The sequence below is a fragment of the Ovis aries genome, chromosome 1 (assembly GCF_016772045.2).
Source record: "Ovis aries strain OAR_USU_Benz2616 breed Rambouillet chromosome 1, ARS-UI_Ramb_v3.0, whole genome shotgun sequence".
NCBI classification, from domain to species: Eukaryota; Metazoa; Chordata; class Mammalia; order Artiodactyla; family Bovidae; genus Ovis; species Ovis aries.
The window spans coordinates 34,158,696-34,175,419 of NC_056054.1; the positions used below are offsets into that span (position 1 = coordinate 34,158,696).

General features: G+C 41.3%; 1 protein-coding gene across 16 annotated transcripts in view; it reads left to right on the forward strand.

Annotated features, from left to right (window-relative positions):
- FGGY (FGGY carbohydrate kinase domain containing) overlaps nucleotides 1–16,724 on the forward strand; it is a 625,499-nt gene that overhangs the window by 111,761 nt on the left and 497,014 nt on the right. For 7 of the 16 annotated variants that reach the window (XM_012158173.5, XM_012158100.5, XM_012157964.3 and 4 more), the window contains one exon: nucleotides 12,335–12,433. The exons of the other annotated variants lie outside the window; for them this stretch is intronic. In XM_012158173.5, coding sequence (XP_012013563.3) covers nucleotides 12,335–12,433 — 99 coding nt within the window. The remainder of the gene's footprint in view (nucleotides 1–12,334; nucleotides 12,434–16,724) is intronic. 16 annotated transcript variants of the gene reach the window in all.

Here is a 16,724-nt window from a genome sequence, read left to right on the forward strand (position 1 = left end):
ACATAGGGTGCATGTTAGGAGCATTTGGAAAGAAGACCAAGATGTCCCCATGTACTTTACTCAGGCTTTGGGCTTTGTGACACAGCCTATGGAGCCAAACTTCATGGCTCTAAACCCTGGCCCCACTGCTGTGTGCCCCTGTGATCCTGGGCAGGCACCTTGATTTTTCTGTCCCTCCTTTTTTCATCTGATGAAATAATAGGGCATGCATCATAGGGTGGCTGTGAGAATTTGAGTAATAACAAGGAGTTTTGAGTAATGTCTGGCATATTGATAATTATGATTATTGTATAAGATATAGAATCATATAATTAACAGTGATTTTTGTTTTTAAGGGCTTCCCAAGTGGTGCTAGTGGTAAAGAACCTGCCTGCCAGTGCAGGAGACATAAGAGATGCAGGTTCGATCCCTGGATTGGGAAGATCCCCTGGAGGAGGGCATGGGAACCCACTCCAGCATTCTTGCCTGGAGAATCTCATGGACAGAGGAGCCTGGTGAGCTGCAGTCCATAGGGTCACAAACAGTCGAACATGACTGAAGTGACTTAGCATGCACTGTTCTTAGATCGTAACCTGTAGTCAGAGTGGAACAATCTGATAAGAGTGATGCTAAAGAAAGGTCACTGTCAGCCCTGTGGAATGGAGTATGAATTGGAACACAGGACCTGGGCTGGTGGTGGGCAAGTATAGCAATGTCATCAAGGGATGTTGGAGGTCTGACCTAACATGGTGGAAGTGGAGGTGGCTCTGGCAGATGCTGGAAAGGTAGGCTTGCTCGAGTCTGGTGAGCCATTAGATGAGAAGGGTGAGAACCCTCTTTTCTCAGCATTCAGGAGTTGTGCTAGATAGATGCTGATGCCAGTGTGTTCATATTTCAAGGTACCACCATGGTTTTTATGAAAGCTCTGCCTCCTGCATTGCCACTTGAGCTCACATCCATATTGTGCATGCTGGGCAGCATTCTCTTCATGATGTTTTCAGCCGACTTAAATGTAACCCTTGATGATGACCATATTTACATAATGTGTGGCTGGTGAAATCATGGAAGATTGGAATTTCCCATTTTAATTCCATTTTAAAGATGCTTGTTAAGCAAAAGGATATAATTCATTTTTCAAACTGCTGAAATGTTATTTTGGCCTCTTGAATCAAAGGCATTCCGCAAGTGTTTTCTTTATTACATGCCTTAAACTTTAATTAGAATTTAATTATAAGATCCTGACGGCATGAGTAAGAGGAGCAGATGGGACAGTAAAAGCAGCTTAGTGAAGGAGGATTAAAGATTAAAAGTTGCTCGTTAATGGCATAAGGAATGAACAGAGAGCTAAATTACTATGCTTTTCTGCTAGGCTAATGCTTTTCCAGTTCTGCAACTTAGTTTTATCCCTAGTCTGAAGCTTAAGAATCTCATAAATTTAAGGTTTTTATTTTATTTTTCAATCATTCGAGTAGGTTTATGCATCTAAAATAAGCTCAATAGACACTTGTTATTTGAATCTCCATTCTCAACCCAGAAGGGTCCTTTACTGCTGGTAAATATTTTTGAACACAAAGATAGAAAGCAGTACCAGAGTACAGACTTTTCTCCCTCTCTTGCTTTATAGGTTAAAGAAAGGCATGTTTCAGTGGATATGTGCACAGTTCTGCTTCTAGAACTTGGCTGGACTCGTGTCATTTTTATAACATGCACCCAGGGCTTCCCTGGTGGCTCAGATGGTAAAGAATCTGCCTGCAATGCAGGAGACCCAAGTTTGATTCCTAGGTCAGGAAGATCCTCTGGAGAAGGGAATGCCTACTCCAGTATTCTTGCCTGGAGAATTCTACGGACAGAGGAGCCTGGCGAGCTACAGCCCATGGGGTCACAAAGAGTTGGACACAACTGGGTGACTAACACTGGGAGAGGCAGCTGCTGTGATACGGGGAAGGAACACTAGGCCTGTGGTCAGAGCCAGCACTTTATAACATGCTCTTGGACAAATAACTTCACCTCTCTGATTCTCTTCCCTAACCTGTAGACACTATTTTTTTTTTTTAGGGTTTTTTTTTTTTTTCATCTTTTTGTCACTTAGTGTGCTGCCATGAGAATGCCTCTACGTGGGCAGTAATTCTGAATGTTCTATTTGTTTTAATTATTTGGCTGCATCATGTAGCATTCAGGATATCAGTTCCCCAAAAAGAGATCAAACCCCATGTCCTCTGCATTGAAAGTGCAGAGTCTTAACCACTGGACTTCCAGGGAAGTCCCTGTAAAAATTAATATCTAATTCCCACTTCAGTGTTCTGGAGGTTTAAGCTAAATGCAATAACTCTGCAGCGCTTACTAAGCCTACTTGGGCAGTGCCTGTCCTCAAGAAGCTAGCTCAGAGACTGAAAGGGAAAACGAACCAATGAATAAATTGAGATGATGTAAAATGTCATAGTAGAGGTACCCATACAGTGGCAGAGGGATCACTAATCACCAACACAGACATTTAGAGCCAGGAGATAATGTATATGTAAGGGTGTTAGCAATAGAAAGGGCTTTACAAATATAAGCCGTTTACCAGTATAAGACGATGAAGTTAGGGATCCAAACTTTTTGATTATTCTCAAATTAGGTAGAATATTATTTGCAAACAGGTAAAATACAAAAGTGGTAGCTCAGATGGTAAACAGTCTGTCTACAATGCAGGAGACCCAGATTCCATCCCTGGGTGTGGAAGATCCCTTGGAGAAGGAAATGGCAACCCATTCCAGTATTCTTGCCTGGGAAATCCCATGGACAGGGGAGCCTGGCAGACTACAGTACATGGGGTTGCAAAGAGTTGGACCCAACTGAATGACAAACACACAAAACAAAGAGATAAAAACATGCAAAATGATGATTAATTCTTCTGGCACCTTGCACAGAAATTTGTACATAGTTCACATAGTTGGGGCTCAAATCATATTTGTTGAATTGATTTGAAAGAGGCTCACATTTTCTCATGAGTCAACTTGAGCATAACGAGATTTTGCTCAAGATGGAGGAGGAGGGTGTGAAGTCTGTGAAGCCCAGCGAGGTTGTTTGGGGAATGTTGTCCATTCATTCAGGAAGTCAGCTCATGTGCCCCTCCTGACCTCAGCCTGCCCCATGGTTGGCCTTTGCAACCATCCTCCTCACCCCTTGGGTTGCTTGCTGAAGGAGTGGTAGAGATTTGGAGGGGCACCTTGGAACAGCCCTTCACATCACGCAGTGAGGATGACCCATTCTGCTGTTGGGGCCATATCTAGCATCACCTCCTGCTCAACTAAATGATTCTACTTCTCAATACTTTCACTCCTAGTTTTTCTTTCTTTTTGAACTCTTAAATTTAGAATCTCTCTCCTCCTCTGCCCTCTACTACTAATTACAAGCTTAATGCATACTAGGCAACAGTTGAAAATAAAAAGAAGTAAAGCTATATAATGAAATAAAAAACATTTCATCTCCTACCATCTAGGGATAACTTCTTTTTCTTTAAAAATCTTGATATATGCTTTGTTCTAATTGTTTGCAAATTCTGTATTTTAAAATTCACCTACTCAAGAAAATTTATTTGCAACTCCCAAATTAATATTGGTGGTGCTTCTGTGGTCATTGCCAGATAAGCATGGAGCAGCAAAAATTTTCTGAGTTGTGTGTGTATTCCCAGCAGAGTTTGTGCTAGGTGACACTCTGCCTTCTGGTTTCTGTTGTCATTCTATATGTGTCCTTTTGTGATCTATTAATACCCTATTTTTCTTATTTTTGTGCTTTTCATTGGTAATTTTACTGTTTAAATGACCCCCAGGCTTGGTATTTTCTGTATTTGTAAGTATAGGAAGGCTCTGCTCTGACTTAAAGAGAAACTGTGTTAGATAAACTTTGTTCAGACATGAGTTAAGTGCTATTGGGTCTTGCATTCACTGTTAATGAATCAACAGCATATATTAAATGGTGTGCTTTTAAACAGAAGCACAAAAAACAAGGTTATGTGTTCATAAGTTGGTGAAAACAGAACCAGAGGCTTGAAGGAACCTAACCCTGTATTTCCCCTAGGAATGATGGAGCCATGTTTGTGGAGACTTCGTAGAACCTAAAAGACTCTGATGCTGGGAGGGATTGGGGGCAGGAGGAGAAGGGGATGACCCAGGATGAGATGGCTGGATGGCATCATGGACTCGATGGACGTGAGTCTGAGTGAACTCCGGGAGATGGTGATGGACAGGGAGGCCTGGCATGCTGCGATTCATGGGGTCGCAAAGAGTCAGACACGACTGAGCAACTGAACTGAACCTAAACCTTGGTGGATAATGAGAACCGACAGTGTATCTTTCTACTCTTCTTGTTTTCTCTTCTGTCTCACAATGCTTCGGTCTCTGTTGTGTGCAGTGTGTGTATATTTGCTTAAATTGTATGTGCATGTGTTTAGCAACTGTAGTATCACACGACACACTGTTCTTTGACATATCTTAACTCATCAGTGGTCTGTGACATACCTTAACTCATCAATGGTGTTGGCCTTTGGCCCAGATCTATTTGTTGTCCTATCCTGCTCTATTCTGCATTCCAGATGGTTGACCCCTGCCCTCTGACAGTTCGACACCAGTGGGAGATGGGAGGATAGGAGAAAGGGAAGCCGGAATATATTGTCCTTCACTCTCTGCCTTGGACAGCATTTCTGGCAGTGGCCACATCCCCCTTGTGGCTCTCCCACCCACAGGGCAGGCTCCATCTTCTGCTGAGTGACCCCAGCAACCACACCTCCTCCTTTTGTCCTTTCGGCCCAGGAGTGGGAGCAGCTTCCTGCTGTCACTAATCTTCCCTGTCCCCTGGGTAAAGCGTCAGATTCAAGCACCAAAATAAGACCAAAAAGAGAGAGAGAGAGAAAGACTAGTAGCAAGGGTCCAGCACTCTATGAGAGAGACTGAGAAAGGAGTGGAGAGAGTCCTCAGCCTGAGGGCCATATGTGCTGAGTATGTGATGCTGGACTCTGCATGCACAGGTTAAGCAGCTGAGATGCCATCAGCGGTTGGAGAGTAGTCAGTGCCCTGTGACCTGAGCATGTTTGTCTGGAATATGATGCCCCTTAACCTGACTAGATCATCCACTGAGTGAGTGAAGTCGTTCAGTCGTGTCCGACTCTTTGCGAACCCGTGGACTGTAGCCCACCAAGCTCCTCTGTCCATGGGATTCTCCAGGCAAGAATACTGGAGTGGGTTGCCATTCCCTTCTCCAAGAATATATATATATAGATGTATGTATTTTTCTCGAATATGTATGTGTGTGTGTGTGTGTGTATATGTTTCTGGCCTCTTTTTATTCCCTTTTTCACATTAGGACCCTGTCTCCCTTAGAGTGTGTGGTCCCCTGTGGGTCTTATATTCCATTTTCAACCTTTCATGTTGGCACAGTCCTTATTAAAAATGTGTTTTTTCTGAGCCTTGGCCACACTGCTGAAATGTGGATTTACGAAAGGGCCTTCAGAGCTGAAAGACATTTTTGAAGACCCACTGTACCAAGTGACATTAAATATTTATCAGCTACCATGTGTAAGTTGTTCATCTGTTTGCTTTACCTCTTGGACCAAAAGATTTCTTGTCTCAGTTTTGCTAAAGTAGATATCACAGAAAAGTTGCCTTTTTACCTTCCACTCCTGCCTGTGCAGTTTTCTTGTCCCAGGAATATGGTACATTACTCTGCCTGTAGCAATACTTGGAAAGACTGCTACGGGCTTTGAGTATTTCATTGGGAAGAAATGCAGAATAATGATGGAAAAAGCCTTAGATTCTGGGGCAAGAATGGCTCTGCCGCTTGCAAACTGTGTAGTTTGAGTGGTTATATTTACCGTTTAAGGTGGTCACGTAGTTGAAATAGGACAGTATGGCAAACAGTACTGAGCACAATTCCTGGCCCCTAGTGGGGCAGCCATAAAAGGCAGCTTTCTTGTCTCATTTTCTTAGTCCTCTATCTGGGACTTTCCAAACACATTTCTAAGCAACCTAGAATAAAATATGCTATTAATAATAACCAAAAGCACACAGTTTAATCTTATTAAATAAACCCGAATGTTGCTCAGACACCCTTCACTATTTATGGAATACCTTTGTAAAACAACACTTTGGTTTTGTTATTAAAAATACCTACAACTTCTTAAAGGCTGGTTACAGCCTTTGTTATTCACACCTGAAAACATGCAGAAGTTTGGTTAATTTTGGCATATGCACCTACTTGCATATATATTTATATGTATATATTTATTCTTTTTTCTCTTTCACTATGTTTGTATATATATGCAGGCACACATATAGCTCTTTAAGAAACACTCTTCTAGTGTTTTATTTTCTTAAAGTCTGTACTTCACAGAATTTTTTCCCCCAGAACTGTTTATCCACACTCCAGACATGACCGTTGGAGAGGTGGCAGAAAAAACAAACGGCTGGTGTGTTTTGGGGCAGTCTGCATTCCTTTTAACTCTCTGAGCCCAGGCTTATGCTTGGGCTTTCAACCTATTTGTCCTGGGGCTCAACCCCTTTGATTCCTGCTTGAAAATTAGCTTGTTGTTCAAGCTCATGAGAGCCGCCCCAGAGCTCTCTTGGGTTCGCGAACTAGAGATCTATGAAGTGTTTGACTTTATTTGTAACTTTAACCACAGCAGCCTTAACCAGGCTTTTGTTTTCTTATTTAACTTTTATCCTTGTAACCTTAACCTAATTTTGTTTTTAAATCTCCATCCTCCCCCATCCCACAATTCCTAATCTCTCTTTTGTCCTCAGATTTTCCTCCAAAGTCAAGAGTATGACATTTAAGTCCATCCTTTAGAAAGTCTCTATAATCTTAACATACATACTGAATTAGGACTACTTTTTTTCTGGGTTGCTTAGGAAGATTAAATACAGGTTTTAGAATGTAGAGTTCAAAAAAGCACAGACAGAAGTTGTGGTGTGGCTTGTGAGTAGGGGTGTGGGTTTTAGAAAGTACCGTGATACTTCTCTTGGCCTTGGGGGGACTTTTATTTCCTCTGTGAGGGTCCAGGAGCCAGGGCTGTGGATGGTTTAGACAGAGAAGGATTTAAGGGATAACTGCTTCCAGACCCTGAGCCTTGAATGCTAAATGATAGTTCAGGCTCTCAAGAAAGGGAGCAAGAGGCTGAAACAGGCTGGGGGAATCCCCATACAGCTTCCTGTAGCTCCAGTTCAGTTTAGTTGCTCAGTTGTGTCCGACTCTGTGACCCCACAGACTGCAGCACGCCAGGCTTCCCTGTCCTTCACCATCTCCCAGAGCTTGTTCAAACTCACGTCCATCGAGTCGGTGATACCATCCAGCCATCTCATCCTCTGTCGTCCCCTTCTCTTCCTGCTGTCAATCTTTCCCGGCATCAGGGTCTTTTCCAGTGAGTCAGTTCTTCACATTAGTTGGCTAAAGTGTCAGAGCTTCAGCGTCAGTCCTTCCAATGAATATTCAGGATTGATTTCCATTAGAATTGACTGGTTTGATATCCTTGTGGTCCAAGAGACTCTCAAGAGTCTTCTCTTAACACCACAGTTCAAAAGCATCAATTCTTTAGCGCTCAACTTTCTTTAACGTTCAACTCTCACATCCATGCATGACTATTGGAAAAACCATAGCTTTGACTAGATGGACCTTTGTCGGGAAAGGGATGTCTCTGCTTTTTAATATGCTGTCTAGGTTGATCATAGCTTTTCTTCCAAGGAGCAGGCGTCTTTTAATTTCATGGCTGAAGTCACCATCTGCAGTGATTTTGGAGCCCCCCAAAATAAAGTCAGCCCCTGTTTCCACTGTTTCCCCATCTATTTCCCATGAAGTGATGGGACCAGATGCCATGATCTTAGTTTTTTGATTGTTGAGTTTTAAGCCAGCTTTTCACCATCCTCATTCACTTTCATCAAGAGGCTCTTTAGTTCCTCTTTGCTTTCTGACATAAAGGTGGTGTCATTTGCATATCTGAGGCTATTGATATTTCTCCTGGCAGTCTTGATTCCAGCTTTTGCATTATCCAGCCTGGCATTTTGCATGATGTACTCTGCATAGAAGTTAAATAAGCAGGGGTGACAGTATACAGCCTTGACGTACTCCTTTTCCTATTTGGAACCAGTCTGTTGTTCCATGTCTGGTTCTAACTGTTGTTTCTTGACCTGCATATAGATTTCTCAGAAGGCAGGTAGGTTGGTCTGGTATTCCCATCTCTTTAATAATTTTCCAGTTTGTTGTGATCCACACAGTCAAAGGCTTTGGCCTAGTCAATGAAGCAGAAGTAGATGTTTTTCTGGAATTCGCTTGCTTTTTCTGTGATCCAGTGCGTATTGGCAATTTGATCTCTGGTTCCTCTGCCTTTTCTAAATCCAGCTTGAACATCTGGAAGTTCTCAGTTTGCATACTGTTGAAGCCTTGCTTGGAGAATTTTGAGCATTCTTTGCTAGTGTATAAGATGAGTGCAATTGTACCTTAGTTTGAACATTCTTTGAAATTGCCTTTCTTTGGGGTTGTAATGAAAACTGACTTTTTCTAGTCCTGTGGCCACTGCTGAGTTTTCCAAATTTGCTGGCATATTGAATGCAGCACTTTTACAGCATCATCTTTTAGGATTTGAAACAGCTCAGCTGGAATTCCATCACCTCCATTAGCTCCCTGCAGCTCCAGCTGTGTGTATTGATCTCCCAGCAGATCCATGGCCGCATGGGACATACTTCATCACCTCCACCAACCCTCACGGCCTTACAAAAGAGATGGTAGCAGTTTTCTTTTATAGAAGGGGGAAACTGAAGCTCTTTGAGGTGAAGGAAATTTAGGGTCTAACCAGGATTAGAGTGGGTCTGGATTAACCAGTTTGTGTATTGCCTTTCTCTTCCCCAGTACTTTTCCTTCCTTGATTTCCATGGCCCTTCTTTGGAGCTTAGTTTCTTTTGATATTCTTCCAAAGGGAGAGACTGAGATCTTTGCAGTATTTAAAATGCATCAGGAACTGTTTTTTTTTTTTTATGTTTTTCTTTTAATTTTTAAAATTGAGGTATAGTTGATTTATGGTGTTAATTTCTGCTATCCAGCAAAGAGGTTCAGTTCTGCTATATGGATAAATATATTTGTTCATTGTTTTCCATACTTTTTTCCATCATGGTTTATCACAGGATATTGAATATACTTCCCAGTGCTGTACAGTTGGACCTTGTTGTTTATCCATCTTCTGTGTAGTTGTTTGCATCCGCTAATCCCAAAGTCCCAATCCTTCCCTCCCTCTTTGCAACCATAAGTCTGTTCTTTATGTCAGTGAGTCTGTTTCTGTTTTGTAGATATGTTCATTTGTGTTGTATTTTATATTGCACATTTAAGTGATACCATATGGTTTTTGTCTTTCTCTTCTGACTTCCTTTGCTTAGTATGATCTTAGGTCCATCCATGTTGCTACAAATGACATTATTTCACTCTTTTTTTTTTAATAGCTTAGTATATATTCTTATGGATTGGGGGCAGGAGGAGAAGGGGACGACAGAGGATGAGATGGCTGGATGGCATCACTGACTCGATGGATGTGAGTCTGAGTGAACTCCAGAAGTTGGTGATGGACAGCGAGGCCTGGTGTGCTGTGATTCATGGGGTTGCAAAGAGTCGGACATGACTGAGCGACTGAACTGAACTGAACTGAACTGAACTGAATATATTCTTTTTCAGGTTCTTTCCATTATAGCTTGTTACAAGATGTTGGATCTTGTTCCTTGTGCTTGTGGGTCCTTGTTTTTTTCTCTATTTTACATATAGTAATATATATCTAGGGAGAGATAAATTAGGATTTGGGATTTAATAGATGCATCAGGCACTGTTTTTATACATTGATGCAGGGTACATTTTGATAGAAATCCTATGAGAGGGTGGTGGTTTCCCCATTTTAAATAGGAAATCTCTGAAGCTTTGAGGGTTCAGTCATTTGTCCAAGGTCACATGGGACAAGGAGGTGACTCTTTGGAGTCCAGCTGTGGCTGCAAAAACTTTGCCGTGCCCACTATACCAGATCCTCATGTTAGGATGATGCCCCAATATTGGGGTGAAGATACTCAGAAGTGATAGATATGTGGCCATCTGTGCAGATGTGGTGTGTCATGCTCTATTACAATATCATTTTATTTCTTGGGATTTATGGCAGAGGTAGGCTTGCTTTCTTAGTCTCAGTTGGAAATGAAGGAAAGACAGTAATGATGAGTATTGCTCACATGTGAATGTCTATGTTTATATACCAGGCACAGTTACTTGGGTTTTTATTTATCATTTATTGTTTCAGTTCAGCCATATAACAACTTCAGAGTTTTCTCTCATTTACAGATTTGGAAATACTCGGGAAGTGAAGTCACTTCCGTGCTACACCTCACACTACTGGAAAGTGGAGTAGTGGGGTTTGAACCTACATCAAAACTATTTCTTACACCAGCAATATTCTACTTCTACTAAGCATATGGACACACATCCCTGGGAACACATGTGGGGACCTCATGTGATACATAAGATGACTTAGAGTAGTACAGGCCAGGGCTTATAAAACAGTGATTCACATAGTGAAGAAGTGACATGCCCCTTTTCAGTTGTCTTATAGACCATTAGATTGCAGAAAGGAGAAAGTATTAGGAGCACTAATGTGTTTTATAGCTTAATAATACTTTATCCTTTTTTTTTTTTTTAAAGAGAAAACAGAGCTTAGGCTCTGAGGCTTAGACAACAGAATCTAAAAGGACACAGCAACATTTGTTATACTTTGTATTTAAAATTTTTCTCCTCTTTAAAAAATCATGACATGTTTATACACACAGAATAATATAATGCATATATAAGGAATAAAGAATATTGTAGTGGACATCCATATACCTGTTACCTACTGAAAAATGACCCATCACTTTCAGGTACTATTGGAACCTTCTGTGTATCTCTGCCCATCACATTTTTCTCCTCTCTCTCCCACTGACATCTTCCATGTTTACTGTACAATGGTCAAAACCAGGTAATTGACATTCATACAGTGCTATTATCGGATGTATAGAACTTATTATACTCTTTCCTATTGTTCTACTGATGTCTCTTTTTTCTGGTCCAGAACATAATCTGGAATTACAGTGCATTTAATTGTGACATATTCTTTGTCCGCTTTAATCTGGAACTGTTCTTCAGCCTTGTTCTTTATGACCGTGACCTTTTAAAGCATCCAGCCAGTTATTTTGTGTTGTGTCCCTCCACTTATCTGATGTTTCCTCAGGATTCCATTTACATTATGCGTTTTTGGCAGGAAAACCAGAGAAATGATGTGCTCTTTAATAGTACATGATATCAGGAGACATGTGATGTCGATTGGCCCCGTCACTGGTGAGGTCAGCTTGTGATGTCTCTTGGTTAAGACTGTGTCTCCCAGGTTTTCCAGTATAAACTTACTACTTCTTCCTTTGTAATTAATATTACCTTGTGGGGAGATCCTTTGAGACTATGTACATATCATGCTTCCTGTAGCATCTTTGCCCAGTGATTTTAGCATTCATTATTAATTCTTGCTTGAGACAGTTATTCCTTTGGTTTTGCCAGGTAGTGTTTTTCTGTGTTTATCATTTCTTCTGTATTTATTAACTGGAACTCTCCTGTTAGTGACTTTCCCCTTGTCTCTTCTTGTTTATTCTTTCAAATATTTTATTATTATTATCAATATGTGCTTCTGAATTCTTATTTTATTCTGTTGGTTATAATCCATTATTATCATTATTTTGTTGCCTAAACAGTCTTTGACTTAACCATTGGGAACCCCTTCATGTAGGCTTCTGTGTCCTTCTGTGCCCCATTTTTTTTTTTTTTCTGAGGATGTGTTTACTTCCAGGTGCCATAGGATATCACTTGGTATTTGCCTTGTCCAGCCTTGGAATCAGCAGATTCTAGGCCACTGCATAGTTTCGGCAGGAGAGTGACATGATCTGATTTACATTTTAAGGAGCTGTTTCTAGCTGCTGTGTGGAGCAAGGATTGGAGGGAGATAAGAGTAGAAACAGGCAAGCAGCAGTTGAGTAATCCAAGTGAGAAATGACTGTGCTTTGGACCACAGTCATAAAGATGATGGAAAGTGTTTAGAGTGGGGATCTATATGAAGCTGATGCTGAAAAGACTTGCTGGTGTGGGGGAGGGGAGTTTCAGGCAAAGAGTGATCAAGAATGAATCAGTGACCCTTCTGTTCCCTTGACCTTGATGATAATTCGCATGCTTACACCTTTTTGACACTTCTGTCTATGTCCCATTCACAGGTTCCTCTTCTGGAGTCTCTTTATGTGAGTTTTCAGAGGCTCCTGACCTTGGTTCGTTTCTCTTTCTTTTCTGCCAGGAACTGTACCACAAAAGAAGCAAACTCACGTTTCTGTGGAATCCCAGAAGATAGCATAAGAGAAACACAGGCTGAGATAAGTGTACACGTCCACACCTTGTGAGTGGGGACAACTACGGTGAACTAACTGTGTCGCGTGAGCCTGGTCTCAGGGGGGCTTCCTGAAATGATCTCGAGAGGGGATGCTGGCCCCGTATTGCAAAGTCTTTTAGTTTTTCAAGACAAACCAGAAATCCAATTTTTAAAAGAGTTGCAATCTTAAGATTTTTGTATGTTGGCTGAAGCTTTTTTTAGAACTCTGTGGAGGCCAAACAAAACATGTCTGTGTTCCAGATGTGGTCCATGGGCCACTGGTTTGCAACTTCTGCTGAAATATTCTTTCTGGGGTAACTTAGTGTACATGGCTTGGTTTTCTTGTTAGTTTATGAACCTGTGACTTCCAAATCTGTATTTCCAGAACTCTTCTTCAAAATAGAAGTGGCCACAGGACATAGGTAACTTTCCACTGTTGTCTCCAGCAGAAGGTCCCAGATTCACATTCCTCACCAACCTGCCTCTTATCTGCTTGCTTCATCCAAGTGATTCACTATCTTTCCTGAGGGATCCAGTCTGAAACCTGACTTCATTCTTGATGCCTGCCTTTCTGACAAATGTTGTATTCCGAAGTCCATCTCTGTGACTTGTTTGTGTTACTTTCTAAATGTTTTTCAATGTGCCTTCTTCTTTCCCTTTCTTCTACAACATTAATTTGGTCATTCAGGTAGCTTTGGAAGGAATATATCTAAGTTTCCATCATTACACCCATTTTATAGATGATGAAAACTGAGACTTGGAGAAAACTTGTCATTTGTCCAAATCACATAGTAGCAAGTGGCAAAGTGGCAGTTTGAATCCAGGTGATGTTAATTGCAGAATGTATATTCTTTATCAGCATAAAATAATGAACTGTTCATCCATATTACAGGAGATACAAGTAACAAGTGTGTGATCTTGATCATCACTGCGCAGTGTATATATGTATGTCAAATCATGTTGTATACTTTAATATATGCACAATTATATTTGCTAATTATTCCTCAATAAGAATGAGAAGAAAGAAAATATTTTCAAAATAGAAAATAAATGACAAATGGATAAGAAGTGGAAGTAATCAACTAGAATTACCTAGATTTGCTTATAGCAGACCTCTTCTAGTAAGTTGCTACCTATATGTAATTTTTTTTCCCCTCGGTTACAATATCATCTTTATATAAAATGGTGCTTGATAAGTACTCAATGGGTGTTTGAAAACACATCTTTCCCTTGCGGATTTTAGCTCCTTGTTTTAGGTACATTTGCTTTATCCATGAAATCAACTGCCATCCCCTTCTCCTGCCTGCAGTGTTTCCCAGCATCAGGGTCTTTTGCAGTGAGTCAGTTCTTCACATCAGGTGGCCAAAGTATTGGAGCTTCAGAGGATGAGATGGTTGGATGGCATCACCAACTCGATGGACATAAGTTTGAACAAGCTCTGGGAGTTGGTGATGGACAGGGAAGCCCGGTGTGCTGCAGTCCATGGGGTTGGAAACAGTAGGAAATGACTGAACTGAACTGAAATCGGCTGAATCACAGGGAAGTTCATTACAGATTATGAAATTTCAGTGTTCACATTGAAGACACTTTAATGTCATTTACAAAATTTGACATATAAGGGAGTTCAGGTGTCTGAAAGTAAACAAAAATTTGCCCCCTATAACAGGGAACCTGTTGCCTACTATCTCGGAGTCTCAATAGTGGATGGGTTCTCTGTAGGTCATCTGGGTCTTCTGATAGCTTCACACAGCTGTCCCCAGCAGACAGGCCTGGCCTGGGCTAGCTCTGGAAGGAGATTCCCCCTGCCTCCCCCTCCATGGCATTTTCTAGACAGTTTTATTTTGTTTTTAATTGAGAGCTGCTGGCAACAGCATTATGCTGATGTGGCAATTCCCAGTTGGTGGTCAGTTCTCTGCTTACTTTAGAAAGTAGCTTTTATTTTGGACAAATTTTAGTCACCCACAAAGAGAGCAAGCTTATTCCTTGGCACTCTGATGCTCTGGGTTCAAACACAACCAAAAGCCTTTGCAAAAAATCTTCAGGGATTTTTTCCATTAAAAAAACCCCAAAAAACTGTTGAATAAGAGGTTGAACTTTGGATTCAGACATTCCGGGGTTTGAGCCCCAACTCCTTTCTCTGAACCTATTTTTAGTCTGTAAAGTGGAACTAATGATACTGCATAGGATCCTTCAGTTCAGTTCAGTTTAGTCGCTCAGTCCTGTCCAACCCTTGGCGACCCCATGAACTGCAGCATGCCAGGCCTCCCTGTCCGTCACCAACTCCCAGAGTTCACTCAGACTCACGTCCATTGAGTTGGTGATGCCATCCAGCCATCTCACCCTCTGTTGTCCCCTTTTCCTCCTGTCCCCAATCCCTCCCAGCATCAGAGTCTTTTCCAATGAGTCAGCTCTTCGCATGAGGTGGCCAAAGTACTAGAGTTTCAGCTTTAGCATCATTCCTTCCAAAGAATACCCAGGACTGTTCTCCTTTAGAATGGACTGGCTGGATCTCCTTGCAGTCCAAGGGACTCTCAAGAGTCTTCTCCAACACCATGGTTCAAAAGCATCAATTCTTCTGCACTCAGCTTTCGTTGTAGTCCAACTCTCACATCCATACATGACTACTGGAAAACCATAGCCTTGACTAGACGGACCTTTGTTGGCAAAGTAATGTCTCTGCTTTTGAATATGCTCTCTAGGTTGGTCATAACTTTTCTTCCAAGGAGTAAGCATCTTTTAATTTCATGGCTGCAGTCACCATCTGCAGTGATTTTGGAGCCCAAAAAAATAAAGTCTGACACTGTTTCCTCTGTTTCCCCATCTATTTCCCATGAAGTGATGGGACAGGATGCCATGATCTTTGTTTTTTGAATGTTGCGCTTTAAGCCAACTTTTTCACTCTCCTCTCACTTTCATCAAGAGGCTTTTAGTTCCTCTTCACTTTCTGCCATAAGAGTGGTGTCATCTGCATATCTGAGGTTGTTGATATTTCTCCCGGCAATCTTGATTCCAGCTTGTGCTTCTTCCAGCCCAGCATTTCTCATGATGTACTCTGCATATAAGTTAAATAAGCAGGGTGACAATATACAGCCTTGACATACTCCTTTTCCTATTCGGAACCAGTCTGTTGTTCCATGTCCAGTTCTAACTGTTGCTTCCTGACATATAGGTTTCTCAAGAGGCAGGTCAGGTGGTCTGGTATTCCCATCCCTCTCAGAATTTTCCACAGCTGATTGTGATCCACACAGTCAAAGTCTTTGGCATAGTCAATAAAGCAGAAATAGATGTTTTTATGGAATTCTCTTGCTTTTTCGATTATCCAGCAGATGTTGGCAATTTGATCTCTGGTTCCTCTGCCTTTTCTAAAGCCAGCTTGAACATCTGGAAGTTCATGGTTTACGTATTGCTGAAGCCTGGCTTGGAGAATTTTGAGCATTACTTTACTAGCGTGTGAGATGAGTGCAGTTGTGCAGTAGTTTGAGCATTCTTTGGCATTGCCTTTCTTTGGGATTGGAATGAAAACTGACCTTTTCCAGTCCTGTGGCCACTGCTGAGTTTTGCAAATTTGCTGGCATATTGAGTGCAGCACTTTCACAACATCATCTTTCAGGATTTGAAATAGCTCACCTGGAATTCCATCACCTCCACTAGCTTTGTTTGTAGTGATGTCCATTGAATTAGATAATGCTGGTGTAGCACTTAGTTAAGTACTTGGACTATAGTAAGCACTTAATAAATGTCACTTATTACTGTTATTACTGTATCAATTGAATAGTTCTTATATTAGATCAGGTAACATTTCCTCTATCAACTCCTATTATGTATTCCCGCAGCATATCTCTCATGTCTAAGGGACTGCTTAATTATTGTCAAGCTGTGCTTGATCAGCATTCCTTCCTGCCCAGTTTTTGAATGAATGAATGAATTAAACAGACACTTTTTGAGTATCCTCTAGGTGCCAAGAATTGCACTGAATACTGCCTGTTTAAGAGTGATATACTGTGAACTTTCACTCATTTTATTCCCTGTTTCAAATTAGAACTGCATTACTGTAGTTCCTCAAATATGCCATCTTTCTCCTACGTACACACCACGACATAGACTGTTCTGTGGCCTGGAACACTCTCACTTACCAAGAGGCATATTTCTGCCTTTGGCTCAAATCTTATCTGAAGCCAGCTTGACTCAACCAGGGATAGTTCAGTGCTTTTTCTGTTGTCTGAGAGTTGTACTTTGAGTATGTGATTCCTTCATAATATTCTCATGAGTGTGTGTATTATAATCATTTGTCTATGTCTCTATTCACTGGCCTAGGAAC